Below are 15,253 nucleotides of genomic sequence, written 5' to 3'. Positions count from 1 at the left end.
TCTAGTACAAAACTCCATTTTCAAGGACATGTAGCTTGTCTATTTAAATTTTCCTTGGCCCAGAGCCTGTGATGCAGATTCTATTTCTAAGAATCACTTTGTTCTCAACAAAATTCAAAAGAGAAGGGGGCAGCGGTGCTGATAGTATGTGGGTCTGAGTTTGTTGTCATTATCATAGAAATCCTCTGTATTCCAAAATGGCTTAAGATTTTTATCTAATTAGACCAACTGCATTTTTTTTCAAGCTTCTGTGTGGTATTTTCATTAAAAAGAGCATAGTCCGAAAATTTTCACAAATAGAACAACCGAGATTTTCTCAGCGTTTTTGTATAGAATCTTGAGATTTGGTCATTTCAACCCCGTATAAAAGAAACCTGACAATGACGAATAATACACATAACCCTTTAGAATACTGTGACTTACCGTAATCTCTGTACCTATAGTGGTACATTCTTGATATGTGCTTATATTTATGAAATCATGCCCTAATTAAAATTTTGGGTTGTGCTCTTGAAAGTATCCCAAGAAGTGCACCAGCCATCTTCCTAATAACATCAAAGTGAAATAAATAAAAAAAATAGTACATGGGATATTGCCAAATACATGATCAGATTATGTGAGTAATTTAAAAGAAGGGGGTATGACAGACAAACCCTTGGTATTAGGTTTTATTCTTAACATAACTGAGAAGAGAGGATGGTTTCTAGAAGGTGCCAGCTAAGCTGAAAAGTAATCAACTACAACATGAAATAAAGGTTTTATAAGTTTCTTCTGGAGAACAAAGGTTTCCTTTGAAAGTATAAGCACTCTTGGAATCTGTGTCATGACACCATAGGAGCGCTGAAGTCAGTATAAATACTTAAAGGACAGTCCTACTTAGTGGCATAGGCTATCACAAGAGAAACAGCAAGAATCCATGCGTACTTGCTGTATTTGCAAGGTCCTCTGGGTTTCTTTCTTCCCTGTTTATTTTAATAATTTCTAGTTACTGTCAAGTCATCAGAAAACAGGAGGGAAAAAAATTAAAGTGAGGCTTTCTTCCCTAATTAAAAGACTGGCATTCTGAAACTTCTGAGATGTTTTTTCTCCCTGTACTTTCTAAAATATTATGCTATAACAGAGGTGGAACTTTTTATTTCAATATTAAGAGATAAAATGATTTAATTAAAATTTCTCAAGCCACTCATTTGCATAGCAATTTGCACAGTAAGATTAACTAGACATTATCATTAGGCAAAGTAACCTTGCCATAGTGACAGCAGTAGTTGCTCCAAGCTTCTTCCACACTCTTCTCTTCTTTTAACTCTATTCTTCTCCTCTTCTTGTTTCCCACAGATATACTTAGGATATGGTAAACTTTGTGATGTTAGGGTAATTTTATAAACCAACTGAACACTTTGAAGCGAGAAATGAGCAAGCATTAAAGGTTAGCATATGTGTGACGGGCAGCAGGGTTTATATAGACAAACACACACATTTATAGAGAGAGCTTAGATCTCTAAATGACAAGATAGTTTGGATTTGCCTGTTTTTTTGTTGCTGTTGTTTTTATATATCAAAATTCAATTTTATATGGTTCCACCTGGCATGTATATATGCATTCATGACATGCATAATTATGTGTACATATCATGTACCTATGTACATATCACAGAACATTTATTTGTATAAGTCAGTGAAAGTTAACGATCATGTGTCAATTTTAACTTAGTAGTACTTCATAGCATTCCAAAACAACAGAGAACAGCCTTTTAGTCTCACACTGCAAAAGTCCTGTTTGAACTTTGGGTTTTGCTGTTTTCCTCACTGACAGCATGCACGAGAATGAAGATCGCTAGAAACCCTCTTACATACATGCCCGCTGCAGACACTACAGACTGTGCTGTCTTCTTTCTCAAGACAAGAGCATTGTCTAGTACCAGCCATCCATCCCACTTAGCAGTTACACTGCAGACTACTTACTGAACACCTTGACTATTGTCGGTGCCTCAAACACGTTGTCCTCAGTGACTAGCATGCACACAAATCTCTTCTCGTCACCGATCTTCGCATTACTGATAGACAAAGTGTAGTTTTCTGAGAGGCTCAGTCTGTCCTTGTACTCTGAAACATCGTCGTACTGAACGCTTCTCTTGGTAGAGGACCTGAAGGCAATAAATACTGGGGAGCCGTCGGGCTTTTCCTAAAAATTGAAATAATAATACATTTAAAAAACATGCATATTCGGGTGTTTCAGGATCACATCCAGAATCATAAAATTTCCTTGGCCATATTCTTCCACCAATATTTATAGTTGTGTCCAAGAAGGTAGTTTTGGATACAAGCCTCACATAAATCTTTGGGTACAGAAAAATCACTCTCGGTAAGTGAAGCTGTAAGTTCCTTTACAGGGATCACCTTAAATGTCTGTAAAGGAAAGGGCAATGCTCTAGGAATCTGAGCTTTCCTGCATCTCCAGGACAGAATAGTGACTGTTTTAAAGCTGACAAGAGCTGTCTTTGTGTCTAATATTAAGGAAAAAAAAAGATGTAAACAAATATACAAAGGTACAAAATGATATTCAGCTAACCATCACAGCAAGCGTACACTTGAGCTGCAAACATGCCTTTAGCAATCATGTAAAGTTAATTCTCTTTAGTATATTCATTACTTTAATTCTCATACTTTAAATGTCCATACCTTTCAGTTTCAGCCAAAACTGATACAGCTGACCTTTACATATAAGATAGTTTAATGACTCTTCATTAAGGAACTGTATTTGTTGTCCTTGTGAAACAATCATGTCCATTTAGCAATAGAATCAGTTTAATCACTAAAATCCATAGTTTTGCTACCTTAGTCATAAGCCTTAGCTCAAAGGGCTTTCATATCAAAGCTTATTATCAAAATAAAATAGAATCTGGGCATACACAGCTATGCCAAAAGCGCTGAGACATATATTCATTTCTTTTTCTGCTCTGACAAGAATGTTCTTAGCTATTAAGGAATTTAATCTAAAACAGAGGGAATGTTTCTTCTACGTACCACCTAAGACCTTTGAGAAATAAAATATGATAGAAACATATTTAACTGCATGGCAAATTTCAAGGTGCTACACTTCAAAATTATTAATATTTATTATTGTCTTGTACTAATGCTTATGTCCTCACTGCAGGAGGGAAAGGGGTAAGGTAGGTGGAGGAGGTTAGAGGGGGGTAGATGATGACGGAGGGAGCCCTGGCTTGGGGTGGTGAACACACAATGCGATATACCGATGTGTATTCTAGAATTGCACAACTGGAAGCTGTACAATTTTATTAACTATTGAGACCCCAATAATTCCAATGAAAAATCTAGAAGCTCAAAAATATATATAAAAGAAACACACACACACACACACACACACACACGCACACACACACACATACACACAAAGAGCCCTGAGGCTCTTCAGATTCTTATGGCCCCCAGAGGGGCTTTGAGTGTCCAAGGCATGAGATAGAAAAAAAATATGTGAACAAGGCCAAAGGCAAGAAGTTCCTCCAGTACAACCGGCTGCAGCTCTCCCGCATCTACCCCAAGGGCCAGCGGCTGGACTCCTCCAATTATGATCCCTTGCCCATGTGGATCTGTGGCAGTCAACTGGTGGCCCTCAACTTCCAGACCCCAGACAAGCCTATGCAGATGAACCAGACCCTCTTCATGAGCGGCGGACGCTGTGGCTACGTGCTGCAGCCCAGCGCCAAGTGGGACGAGGCCTTCGACCCCTTCGACAAGAGCAGTCTCCATGGGCTGGAGCCATGTGCCATCTGCATCGAGGGGCTGGGCGCCCGGCATCTGCCCAAGAATGGCCGAGGCATTGTGTGTCCCTATTTATTTTTCAAATTAAAAAAAAAAAGGCAAAGGAAAATAGAATGAACGACTTCATGATTTGGGGCATATTTTTCTTTGAAAATTAGTCAAACACCTCCATGCTTCAGAAGACATTCCCAGGGTGTTGACACTTCTCTAACACCCTGCAAATTTTGATTCTTATTTATTAAATGGATATGACCTTGCTGTAAAATTATTAATATTTCTTACTGTTCTGGATTAAATGCTAATGTCCTCACCACACCCATGTACAAGGGCCACACCCTGGCCCCCAGTATGTTAGTATTTGGAGGTGGAGTCCCTGAGAGGTTATTAGGTTGAGATGAGGTCATTGGCAGTGGTGCCCTCACTGGTGGGATTAGTATCCTTATAAGAAGGGTAAGAGACATGGGTGGTGTCTCTCTCTCCATTAGAGCAGAGAAGAGATTACATGAGCACACAGGAGAGAAATGTCAGCTCTCTACAAGTCAGTGGACTTGTCAGCTAGCACCGTGACCTTGGATTTAGTCTCCTGAACTGTGAGACATAAGTATCTTTTGTTTAAGTCCATGTCTATGATATTTTGTTATAGGGGCCCACGCTAATGCAATTACTAAATTAGTCTTGGAGTTCAAAAGTTTTAGCTGGTTGAATATATAAATATATCAATAATATTCTCCTTAAATCTTTTAACTTTGTCATAGGTGTACAATGCTAATCCTTGCCTTCAATCATTACTCATTAAGAGAAATATGCTATACCAGCAACTTAAATTTGTTTGTTCATTCACTTACACAGTAAATAATAGTTATTCCATTTTGATTACTTAACTTTATACCAGGTACTTTCTTTGGGTTTTCCAAGTACTTATTGATTTAATAATCATAACAACCTTGAGAATTAGTGTTATGATAATAATACCATTTACAGAGTAGATAATGGAGACAGAGATTAGTTAAATAACTTATCCAAAGGCCCAGTTAGTGTGTCTCAGCAAGGCAAGACTGGAGCTCAGCAGTCCAGCTCCATTATGGTACCTTGTACCATAGCCATTTGATACTGCTTCCCTACCAGGCACTGGGGCAGATTCTGGTGAAGAAATGGTGGGAGTGGGATGCAGAGGTATGCAGAGCGAGCAAGGATCTCCATCCACTGAGAGCTTACTGTGTAGTAGAGGAAAAGATGATCTATTCTTCCCCAGTGTTAGCTCCCTTTTACTCTTTCCAGACCTGCTATTTGTCTTTCTGGTTACATTAAACTCGAGCTTGGATAGTATGCCTGCAAATCAATAGTTTTTAAAGCACATGGTACATCAAATGTACCTCATCTGTTCATTTCTAAAAGTTTATACTTAACAATTTAAAAACTGCCATTATTGTTTGTTTCCACTACCATTGTACCAGTTCAGGTTAGGTGGAAATTATGCCCTGGGTGATTTTCAGAAAAGTCTGAGATCACAGAAGCTTTTGCCATCTGTGTTCTATTTATTTTGGCAGTAAGTGTGATTCAACAGGTGAACTATGTGGTACTCTCCAGACCATAGGAATTTTAGAGGTGTGAACAGACTTTGTCCTCATAGGCTTTCACTTCATATGTCCATTTTTACAGGGAGCCAGAAATAGTTCAGTGTGAGCTGGATGACAGGAGGCGAGCAGAGAGAAGCGCTGTGTCACCTCATGTCCTTGTCTCCTTCTCCGTGTCCCTCACACCAGCGTGCTTTGAGCTTTACAGCCCTGCAGTCAAAACCGCTTACATTTTTCATGCCACTCTCAGGTGCCAAGAATTATGTGAGTATTCTGACATACGTAACTTGATGCAACCCTCACAACCTTATAGAAAATAAGGGTTCATTTACTGTCCAGAATGAGTGGGTGGTAGAGCATGTTGGTCTGACTTCAGAACCAAAAGAAGTCTTTTAAAAGAATGTGTTCTACCACCTTTTGGGTGCAGCTGTAAGCACATTTTCTGAAGTGTATTCTGTAGAATGTTTGTTTTTGCAGATATTTGATGGGGGAAAGTTGTATGGCTAAATAAACCTAGGAAAAGAAATCAAACTCAGACAATTCATAATGCATCTTAATATACATATATGAAAGGCTTGGAGAAGTGATGCGATAAAGGGACTTCAAAAATTATGTGACTGTTAAATCCTTTTCCTATTCAACTATCTTCTAATATTTCAAGGCTCCGGGGAAAATCTGTCATTATGTTCAAGCAAAAATATGTCTACGTTAACCTTGCAAATGACCATGGGTCTCACGTGACCCAGCATTGGAAAATCAGGCCTCCTAGGATCCCTTTTGCTGGTTTTGGTCATTAAATTGACACATTTTGTCAGTTGTTGTTTCCTAGTCACTACACATCCACCTAGCAGGGATCCGCCCTCCATTTCCAAAACTGTTTGTACCTTGATCCTTCAGAAAATGTAATTTTGTTATCTGCAAGAAATGCATAAAATCAACAATGTTAAATGTAAAAAGGACCTAGCACATCGACACAGCTGTAAGACTAAATCACCAGCAACCAGTTTCTGATACTGATAGTTGATTTTCAATATAGATTTGGATACACTGTGTACGGCTGCCGGCTGGTGCAATAGCCACACTAAGCAGACGGCGAGCATGTAGCCATCTTTGTCATTATGTTCAAGCAAAAATATGTCTACGTTAACCTTGCGAATGACTATGGGTCTCACGTGACCCAGCATTGGGAAATCAGGCCTCCTACAATCGCTTTTGTTGGTTTTGGTGATTAAATTGACACATATTGTTGTCTTACACTAGCTCTGTCCCATCCTCCACTCATTTTACTCGGGAACTCTATCTTTTCTTCTGCCTCTAGCTGTTCAGGTTGAATTTTTCAGACTTATATGACGTAGGAATTAGGTGTTTATTGGCGTAGTTTTAAAATAGAATTTGTTCTGTAAGACTTAGGAATTACTCTTCTGACATATTCAACACATGAATTCTACCTTCCTATATTTGTACCAGAGTTGAATATTGCCATTACATTAATTTGAAATTCACATTCACTTACAGAAGAAATTTTATTTTAAAAAAAACACAAAAAACTAGAGGCAATTAACCAAATCCAAAGTCGGTCACACTTACATATTTCCATTTGCCAAACATGAGATTCTGAGGTACATCGAGCCGACAAGGCATGATAATGGTATCTCCATATGCTGAATTTACAGTATACAATCCAAGGCCTTAGAAAAAAAGGGGGGAAAAGACAGAAATTTTTAAGTGTTTTCTCGAAGTAACAAAGTACAGTAGTCCCTCTTACCCGTAGACGATACATTTCAAGACTGCCAGTCGGTGCCTGAAACCACAGACAGTACCAACCCCTAAATATACCACGTTTAAAACCTACACATATGACACACCCATAATAACGTTTAATTTATAAATGAGGCACAATAAGGGATTAATGACAATAATGAGCAGTAAAATAGAACAGGGCAGGACTGCACAAGATGTAATCACACTTCTCGGAACGGTGCTCATTTTGACCTTAGTTGACTGTGAGGAACAAACGTCAGAAAGCAAAGCCTTGTGTGGGTGCGAGGGGACCAACTACTACAAATCTCTTCCATTTAAGATACGTATCTTAATGAAGGTTATTTATTATATCTTCAGTGACATACTAAGTGTGTGAAGCTATGGCATTTACTATCTAAATATCATCAGCACTTAGTTACCAAGTCTTTGAATGTCACACAATTCAATCTGCAGACCACCCCAGTTTTATCAGGGAATATGTAAAAGTGAATTCCAAAGTACCACAGTGAAATCTGGACGTGAATTTTTCTCTGGATTTTATAGGAAAGTCATTCACTGTATTTCATAGATGTGTGGAACTAGGCTAAGATTACCATGTGTTAAACTGAGTATCAAAATTGGGCCTGACCTGTGGTGGCGCAGTGGATAAAGCATTGACCTGGAATGCTGAGGTCACAGGTTCGAAACCCCGGGCTTGCCTGGTCAAGGCACGTATGGGAGTTGATGCTTTCTGCTCCTCCCCTGTTCTATCTCTTTCCTCTCTATCTCTCTGTCCTCTCTCTTTCTAATAAAAATGAATAAATTAAAAATTAAAAAAAATAAGTATCAAAATTAACTTTAAATATAATTGTATTTTTCATGTGATAATATTGTTGTAATTCTCTTCTGATAAAAAAAAGTTTAAAGTATTAAACACTAAGAACCAATACATGTCAGGCCACATTAAATTTTAAAAATAGTTGGAAAATAAGAATAAAAATGGCTTATTTTATAGTAGTAATGGTTAAAATACTAGTTTTCACTTTTTTCTAGTTTTAATTTTAATTGTATAAAAATTATTATCACAAGAATTTGTTGTATGAAAATTCTTCATAAAGTATTTACAAAGTGATTTATCCTACATTTTTGACAATCTAATTAACTATAATTTGCTACTAAGGCACTGAAAACTTTCTAGTATTGTTTAATTCTTTATTGAGAAAAATATTTAAATGATAAAAAATGAAACTGTAAAAAAACCCCACCGTTTTTGCATATGTATGTAACGGACTAATCAAATCCATATATATTTATGAAGTTTTAAAAAACTTACACGTTTCACCTGTCGATTTTACTTAGGAAACACCTCAGATTTTTTTTCTTCGTATGGTTTACAATAACTTTTAAGATTAAATACTTTCATAATTCAGATATGTCATTTTCGGATGTAAGAGTGAAGGGGCTAATTTTAACTGTAGAGAAAAAATAATATTTCGTCCACCAGGTGGTGCCAAAGTGCAAAGCTAAGGCAATTTACAACATAATAAATAAGACCATCTTAGGACTTTATGAAGAAACAGGCAGGGTGAATAGGTATTTTCACCATTACCTATCGATCACATCTGACATACAAAATTTCATACTAGGATTATAATTATTAATCTGTGTTTTAAAAAAAAGGTAATAAAATTTCTATTTTAAAATTCTGTCAGTTAAGGAAGCTCTTTACCTTTAAAGCAATTTTGATCCAGCAAATAAAAACATTACAAAACCCACAAATTTTATGTTATTTATGCTAACAACTAATTTCAATAATTTTTAACATTGTTAAAATAGAGAATGCAAAATGTAACCCATGAGAATGTGGTTTTCACTTGCTATTTGAGACAAGAGGTTTACTAAAATTGTTTATTGTATATTCAGTGTTATAATAAAAATTATTTCAGTAATTTTTAAATTGCTTATAGTCTTCTTTATGTTGTAACTTTAATCCCCTTAACTTTAAACCATCAGAAAACATAAGCCTGTAAATGAAGTGCTGACTCTTCAGCCTTATTAAAATAGAAATTGTGAGGGTTTAGGTTTATGGTTGCAGACATGCAAACTAAGTGGAGTTAAGAAATTGCTTTATTTCACCATACAGTACTCTTTATCTACAATGCTTTGGCTCTTAAGTGTGGAACGTCTATCATGTACTTCAAGCTCTGCTCATGCACTACACAGTGCTAGGTATGCCTAGCCAAGAAAACCATTTTGGGATTTAATGCTTTTGTTTTTATTTTCATCAGCATAAAGCAAAGTGCTTGACTATGTAATCACTCTAAGATACTCTGGATCGATTCCCTAGATTACGGCAGGACACCCTCTTTCGACAAATGATGATACTCCCATGGTTGGTCAAGAGGTGAAAACAACCTACAGAGTTTAGGTACCAATGAGGTTAATCCTTTGCCACGTATACAGAGAAGTAAGAAAATTCCTTTTCCAAAAATTTAATGCTTTACTCTTTCTTATAGATCATTTTCTTTTACCTTCTCTAGAAAACTTTAATGTGATTATATATATATATATATATATATATATATATATATATAATTTTATAATACATTTTAAAGCTCTGTGAATTTCAAGTCTATAGTAGTGACAATACAATGGGGACAGGAACATATATGTTTAGTCTTTGCATTCCTAGGAGCATCTCCTGGCATCAAACGGGTCTCTAATAAGATGATTTCTGACTGGAACGATGTGGAGTCCTTTCTATTTTGGTCATCAAATTAACTTCTGAAAATCAGAAAGGTGTTGGTAACACTGGGATTTTGAGAATTCCTACCGTATATCCTCAAGGCTGTCATATACTGTCTGATTTAAATTTAGTTTAATAGAATTCCTCAGCAATTTTCTCCCTATAATACTAGTTGGTTAAATTATTCATGGGTTTTTAGCCTAGAGATTATTGGATACTACTGGAAATGTATAATACTTATGATGTCCTTCCTTAAAGAGGTTAAACATAAAAGTGACAAGAAATGTGTGTGTGCATTTCTATGTGGTGCATGTTATATTTACACGTACATGCATATGTCATAAAGTACTTTAAAATGGGCTAGAAATGTTCTGTAATGTTAAATGTGTTCTATACATTTAAGCTATTGCTATAAATTATTAATACTACTGTTCCTATCAAAATGTCCTGACATAAAATAAAAGATAAAACATGTTATATTTGAGAAGCTGTGTATAATTATTTAAGTATTTTTTTTTAAATATTTTCTTTATTGATTTTTAGAGAGAGAGGAGAGAGAGAGAGAGAGAGAGGGAGAGAGAAGGGGGAGAAGCAGGAAGCATCAACTCCCATATGTGCCTTGACCAGGCAAGCCCAAGGTTTCGAACCGGTGACCTCAGTGTTCCAGGTCAACGCTTTATCCCACTGCGCCACCACAGGTCAGGCTATTTAAGTATTTTTTATGAAGAGTTATTAACTAAAGAATAATAGAACTAGAAAGGCTACATAGGAGAATTCAGTAAAAATACATAAGAAATCACAGCATTAGAAAAATATTTTGACTAAATATGATAATTCTGACATATAGAATCTCAGAAAGTGGTTATAAAATACAAGGTAGTTGTAGTTATGAATTTTGTATAGCAAATAATTTAAAGGAGGACTAATTGGTAAAGATTTGAAGTTAGTGAGCCCTGGCCAGTTGGCTTAGCTGTAGAGCCACTGCCCAACATGTGTATGTCCTGGGTTTGATTCCCAGTCAGGGCACACAGAAGAAGCGACCATTTGCTTCTCCACCACTCCCTGCCCCCCATCTCAGCCATGGTTAATTGGTTCAAGTGCATTGGCTCCAGATGCTGAGGATAAATTCCTGGAGCCTTCGCCTCAGGTGCTGAAAATAGCTTGGTTGCAAGCAATGCACCAAATGGGCAGAGCACCAGCCCAGACAGGGGTTGCCGGATGGATCCCGGTCTCTTTATCTCTCCTCTTATCACTTGAAAAAGAAGAAAAATATTAAGATTCGAAGTTAGGTGATTACTTTTTATTTCTTATTGAAATAATAAAAATTGTATTAACTTTGGCCATATTGGTGAAAAATACTTTTTCTGAATAAATTAATTATTAAGGACTATCAAATTCCCAGTAATCATTCTCTTTGCATTGCTAACATAAATATTTGAGTTGAGGTAACTTAAAATTGAGAATATGCTACCACATTTCAAATAGAAGAACAGTAAATAATATAGGAAATAGAATGAGAATTAAACAGAGTCTAGTTTTACATGTTGTAATTGAGTATGGTAAATAATTTTTTGTTGTATTCATTTTTTTATTTATAATTTTAATTTGAGTTTACATAGATTCAAGTGTCCCATCGAATATATCTCTCCCACCCTTTATTCCCCTCGGCCCCCCATACCCCCTCCTCCCAATGCCTTCCCCCCTTCCCTCCAGGATTTGCTGTCCTGTTCTCTATAATGCTGTGTTATGTATATATAATTTCCTTAATCTCTTTCCCTTCTCTGATCCCATCTTCTCTTCTACTTTCCCTCTCTCTAACCACTTTCCCTTGGTCCCTTTGTTCCCGCCTCTGCCTCTGTTCCGTTGCTCAGTTCACATTGTTCATTGTATTCCTCAAATGAGTGAGGTCATATGATATTTCTCTTTCTCTGCCTGGCTTATTTCACTTAGCATAATAGTTTCCAGGTCCATCGATGTTGTCGTGAAAGGTAAGATTTCCTTCTTCTTCACAGCCCCGTAGTATTGCATAGTGTATATGTACCACTGCTTTTAATCTACTCATCCTCTGACAGACACTTGGGCTGATATTGGCTATAGTAAACAATGCTGCAATAAACATGGGGGTGCATATCTTCTTTTGAATCAGTGATTTGGTATTTATAGGATATATTCCTAATATTGGGATAGCTGGGTCAAAGCTCAGGCCATTTTTAATATTTTGAGGAATCTCCACACTGTTTTCCACAGTGGCTGCACCAGTCTGCATTCCCACCAGCAGTGCATATTCATTTTTAATAACATCATCATTCTTTAAAGCATTTTTTTAAACTTTGCAGTCCTGTTAGGTGTCACAGAAGGGTTATTAAACTGGCTCAGTGCTTATCAGCAATAACTCCCAGCTGGCTGGGTAGCTCAGTTGATAGAGCATTGTCTCTACACTCCAAAATTGCAGGTTCTATCCCCACTCAGGGCACATATAAGAATCAACTGATGAAAGCAGAAATAAGTGGAACAACAAATTGATGTTTCTCTCTCCTTTTTTTTCTCTCTCTCAAAAAAAATCAATAAATAAAAATGAATAACTCCCAGTTCCACAGAAATTTTAGAGAGATTTTTTTTGTGCAAATAAATTGTTGGGGGAAAAAAGATAGAAATAAAAAGGTTATTCTTAGAAGTTACTTTCATATTTATTTGACTAAATTTGACAGTCAATTCTCTACACCTCTGTCCCCCAAAAATCTAGACTCAAAAAACCCTGTTGGTTTTTTGGTCCCCAGCAGGCACATATTTCTCTGGAATACCATAGGGCGCACCTGGAAATCTTCTAGGGCTCACCAGTGGGCCCTGTCACACACTTTGAGAACCACTGCCTTAGGATTTTGTTGATAACTCTCCTCAGATCCTTTGTTCTGATGATGAGACTGGGATTCTCACACATTTGTCCCACAGTTGACCTTTGTGTTTACCATGTCAACATTCCTCAGTGATGAATTTTTAGCTAGGCTATGGGTCTATGCCAATATGCCAAAAACAATGGTTTCTTTTCAAGCACAAACTTAAATTAAAACACATAAAATTACTTAATGCTGTGTGTTTGTGCATGTATGTGTATGTTTGTTCATGGGAAGTAAGGGTAAGACAGAGCAAATACAATGAAGCAAAATTTTTTAATTTTGTACATGGAAAAAAGAATATTCTTTATTTTATATTAAAGTAGCTAGTCTCAGTAAAGAGGACTAGACAGGAGACTATTTAAGCATATTTTCCTTTTATACTATATAGTTTATTCATTATAAACACTTAAAACATTTATGTAATTAATAATATATGTTAGTTGAAATTCATAAAGTTGACTACTGTCTACTACCATATTTCTAATTATCTATGACTTGATGTTGTGTTTTTAAGATGCTCATACACAGAGCATCTTAGACAATTATTCCACTCAGACAATTATTCGATATAATGCAATACAACTAAAATATTAGGAGGACTCTGTTGTCTTTGGGAAAGTGTCTAGCTAATAATATTTTGGTGAAAATAAGTAAAATATTATTTTCTTTCTGCTCCCCTTACTGCACTAGTTCTTACATTGCCCGTATCCAGATTCTGAGGACTGGAATTGGGAGCTAGCTTAGCAAAAGGGGTAGGCAGAAGAAACCAATATTTGAACTCTCCCCAGGTTAAAATAAAACAAAGGAAAGACAAATATATGTATGCTCCATTGTTGTGAATACTTTCTGAGCATGAAAGTACAGGTTTTCCTACTTAAGAGCATCAGTTTTATTTAAATGGTGAGACTTATATTCTCTTGTGCACTTTGACATAAATTGTATTGAAATTGTGAATACAGTTCAATTACTTTTAGCAAGAACAATAACTGTACTGTGTTCTTGAAACCACTATCAACAAGAAAGCAGGCACAATGCCTCACAAAGACATTAATTGCATCATGTGAAGTAATGGAAACTTTTGCAATTGAGACTAGAGTCTGCTTCAGAAAGAGTTTATAGTTTTTACATTATTAATTTTTTTGAAAATAATTTAATGCCATAACAACTAAAAGGCCTCTTGATTTGAGAAAATCAAAGCTGTCTTTGATGATACTCCCAAATTCCCAAACAACAAATTCCTAATAGCTTTATTATCCCTCAAAATGTCTTAGAAGATATATTAGAAAGACTTTTGGCTAATAAGATCATCATTGTTTTCACAGAAAATTTCAGTTAATTATGATTGTGCTTATTGTTTTACTTTAGCATGTAAAGTAATATGCAACAGCATTAGAGAATTTTAATTTATAATTGAGTAGTAAATTACCAGTGATAGTAAATAAATTGTTAAGGCTACTGAATGAGTGGAGTGGCAAACTGCTGCTTCTGGATTGGTTGAATGGTCTTGTCCAGTAAGCTTACTTCTGGTTTTTTCCATGTTAAGTATTAACTAGGCACCAAAAAATGTTTCCATAGGCTGAACTAGGATTTTGTTCTTTTTTCCACATGCATCCCAATTAACATTGCCAATGTCTCCTGAGGATATAGATTTAAATCAAGCATGGTAAGAGATAAAGGTTAAAGGTATTTAATAGGTTTTCTGACATATATGGTACAGATTGCTGGTTGGTTTCTGAGACCGAGATTTGTGTAAATTCCATGCTTTTAATTGACAATCCCCCAGAAGTGATGTAATATAATTTAAGGTCATAGGAAGAGAATAATGGCTCTCTGTGGCATATTTTTTCTTTCTTTAAGAACTAAACTAAGCTTACTATAAAATCTAGTTTTCCAATTTTGAAGAGAAAGGAAAAATAGAAACATCTGTTTAAGATAATATTTTTGAAAAAGATAAAAACCACAGGAAAGATGAAGTTTAAAAATAAAAGAAATTGTTTTAGACACTTATTAAATTACCATAATCTGTTATATAAAGTTGAAACCATCTTCCTGACTTTAGAGATCTGTCACCTGAATGACCAAGTAAGCACAGACCCAGTACCCATTGTAGCTTGTCCACAGTGAGTGCTTAGTGAAGTAACTATAGAATGCATAACTTGTAGAAACAACTGTGTCATCTATTAATATTAACAATGACTTTTTATATATTCCATCTCCTTGATGATCATTCTGAATTGATGAGTGGGCGGAAAAGTTGGAAAGAGAATAAAATAATTTAGATAGGTGATGAGTAGAGATGAGAAATATAGAAAGCAGTATTTAAAGGTAGTTTTATCATTTCTAAGGGTGTCAGAGTGAAGAAATGTTTTAAAGATCTTCTGTCTATGCCTGACTAGGTGGTGGCGCAGTGGATAGAGCATTGAACTAGGATGCGGGAGGACGCAGGTTCGAGACCCCGAGGTCGCCAGCTTGAGCACAGGCTCATCTGGTTCGAGCAAAAGCTCACCAGCTTGGACCCA

At 36.2% G+C, this 15,253-nt stretch overlaps 1 protein-coding gene across 2 annotated transcripts in view; it reads right to left on the bottom strand.

The window, feature by feature from the left end:
* ALCAM (activated leukocyte cell adhesion molecule) overlaps positions 1 to 15,253 on the bottom strand; it is a 220,602-nt gene that overhangs the window by 46,855 nt on the left and 158,494 nt on the right. For both annotated transcript variants that reach the window (XM_066346952.1, XM_066346951.1), the window contains exons 2-3: positions 6,942 to 7,042; positions 1,963 to 2,182 (exon numbers count right to left, since the gene is read on the bottom strand). In XM_066346952.1, the coding sequence (XP_066203049.1) occupies positions 1,963 to 2,182; positions 6,942 to 7,042 (321 nt within the window). The remainder of the gene's footprint in view (positions 1 to 1,962; positions 2,183 to 6,941; positions 7,043 to 15,253) is intronic.

The sequence above is a fragment of the Saccopteryx leptura genome, chromosome 8 (assembly GCF_036850995.1).
Source record: "Saccopteryx leptura isolate mSacLep1 chromosome 8, mSacLep1_pri_phased_curated, whole genome shotgun sequence".
In the NCBI taxonomy this organism is placed as follows: domain Eukaryota; kingdom Metazoa; phylum Chordata; class Mammalia; order Chiroptera; family Emballonuridae; genus Saccopteryx; species Saccopteryx leptura.
The sequence above is the reverse complement of the archived record's forward strand: the minus strand, read 5'-3'. Positions and strand labels throughout refer to the sequence as shown.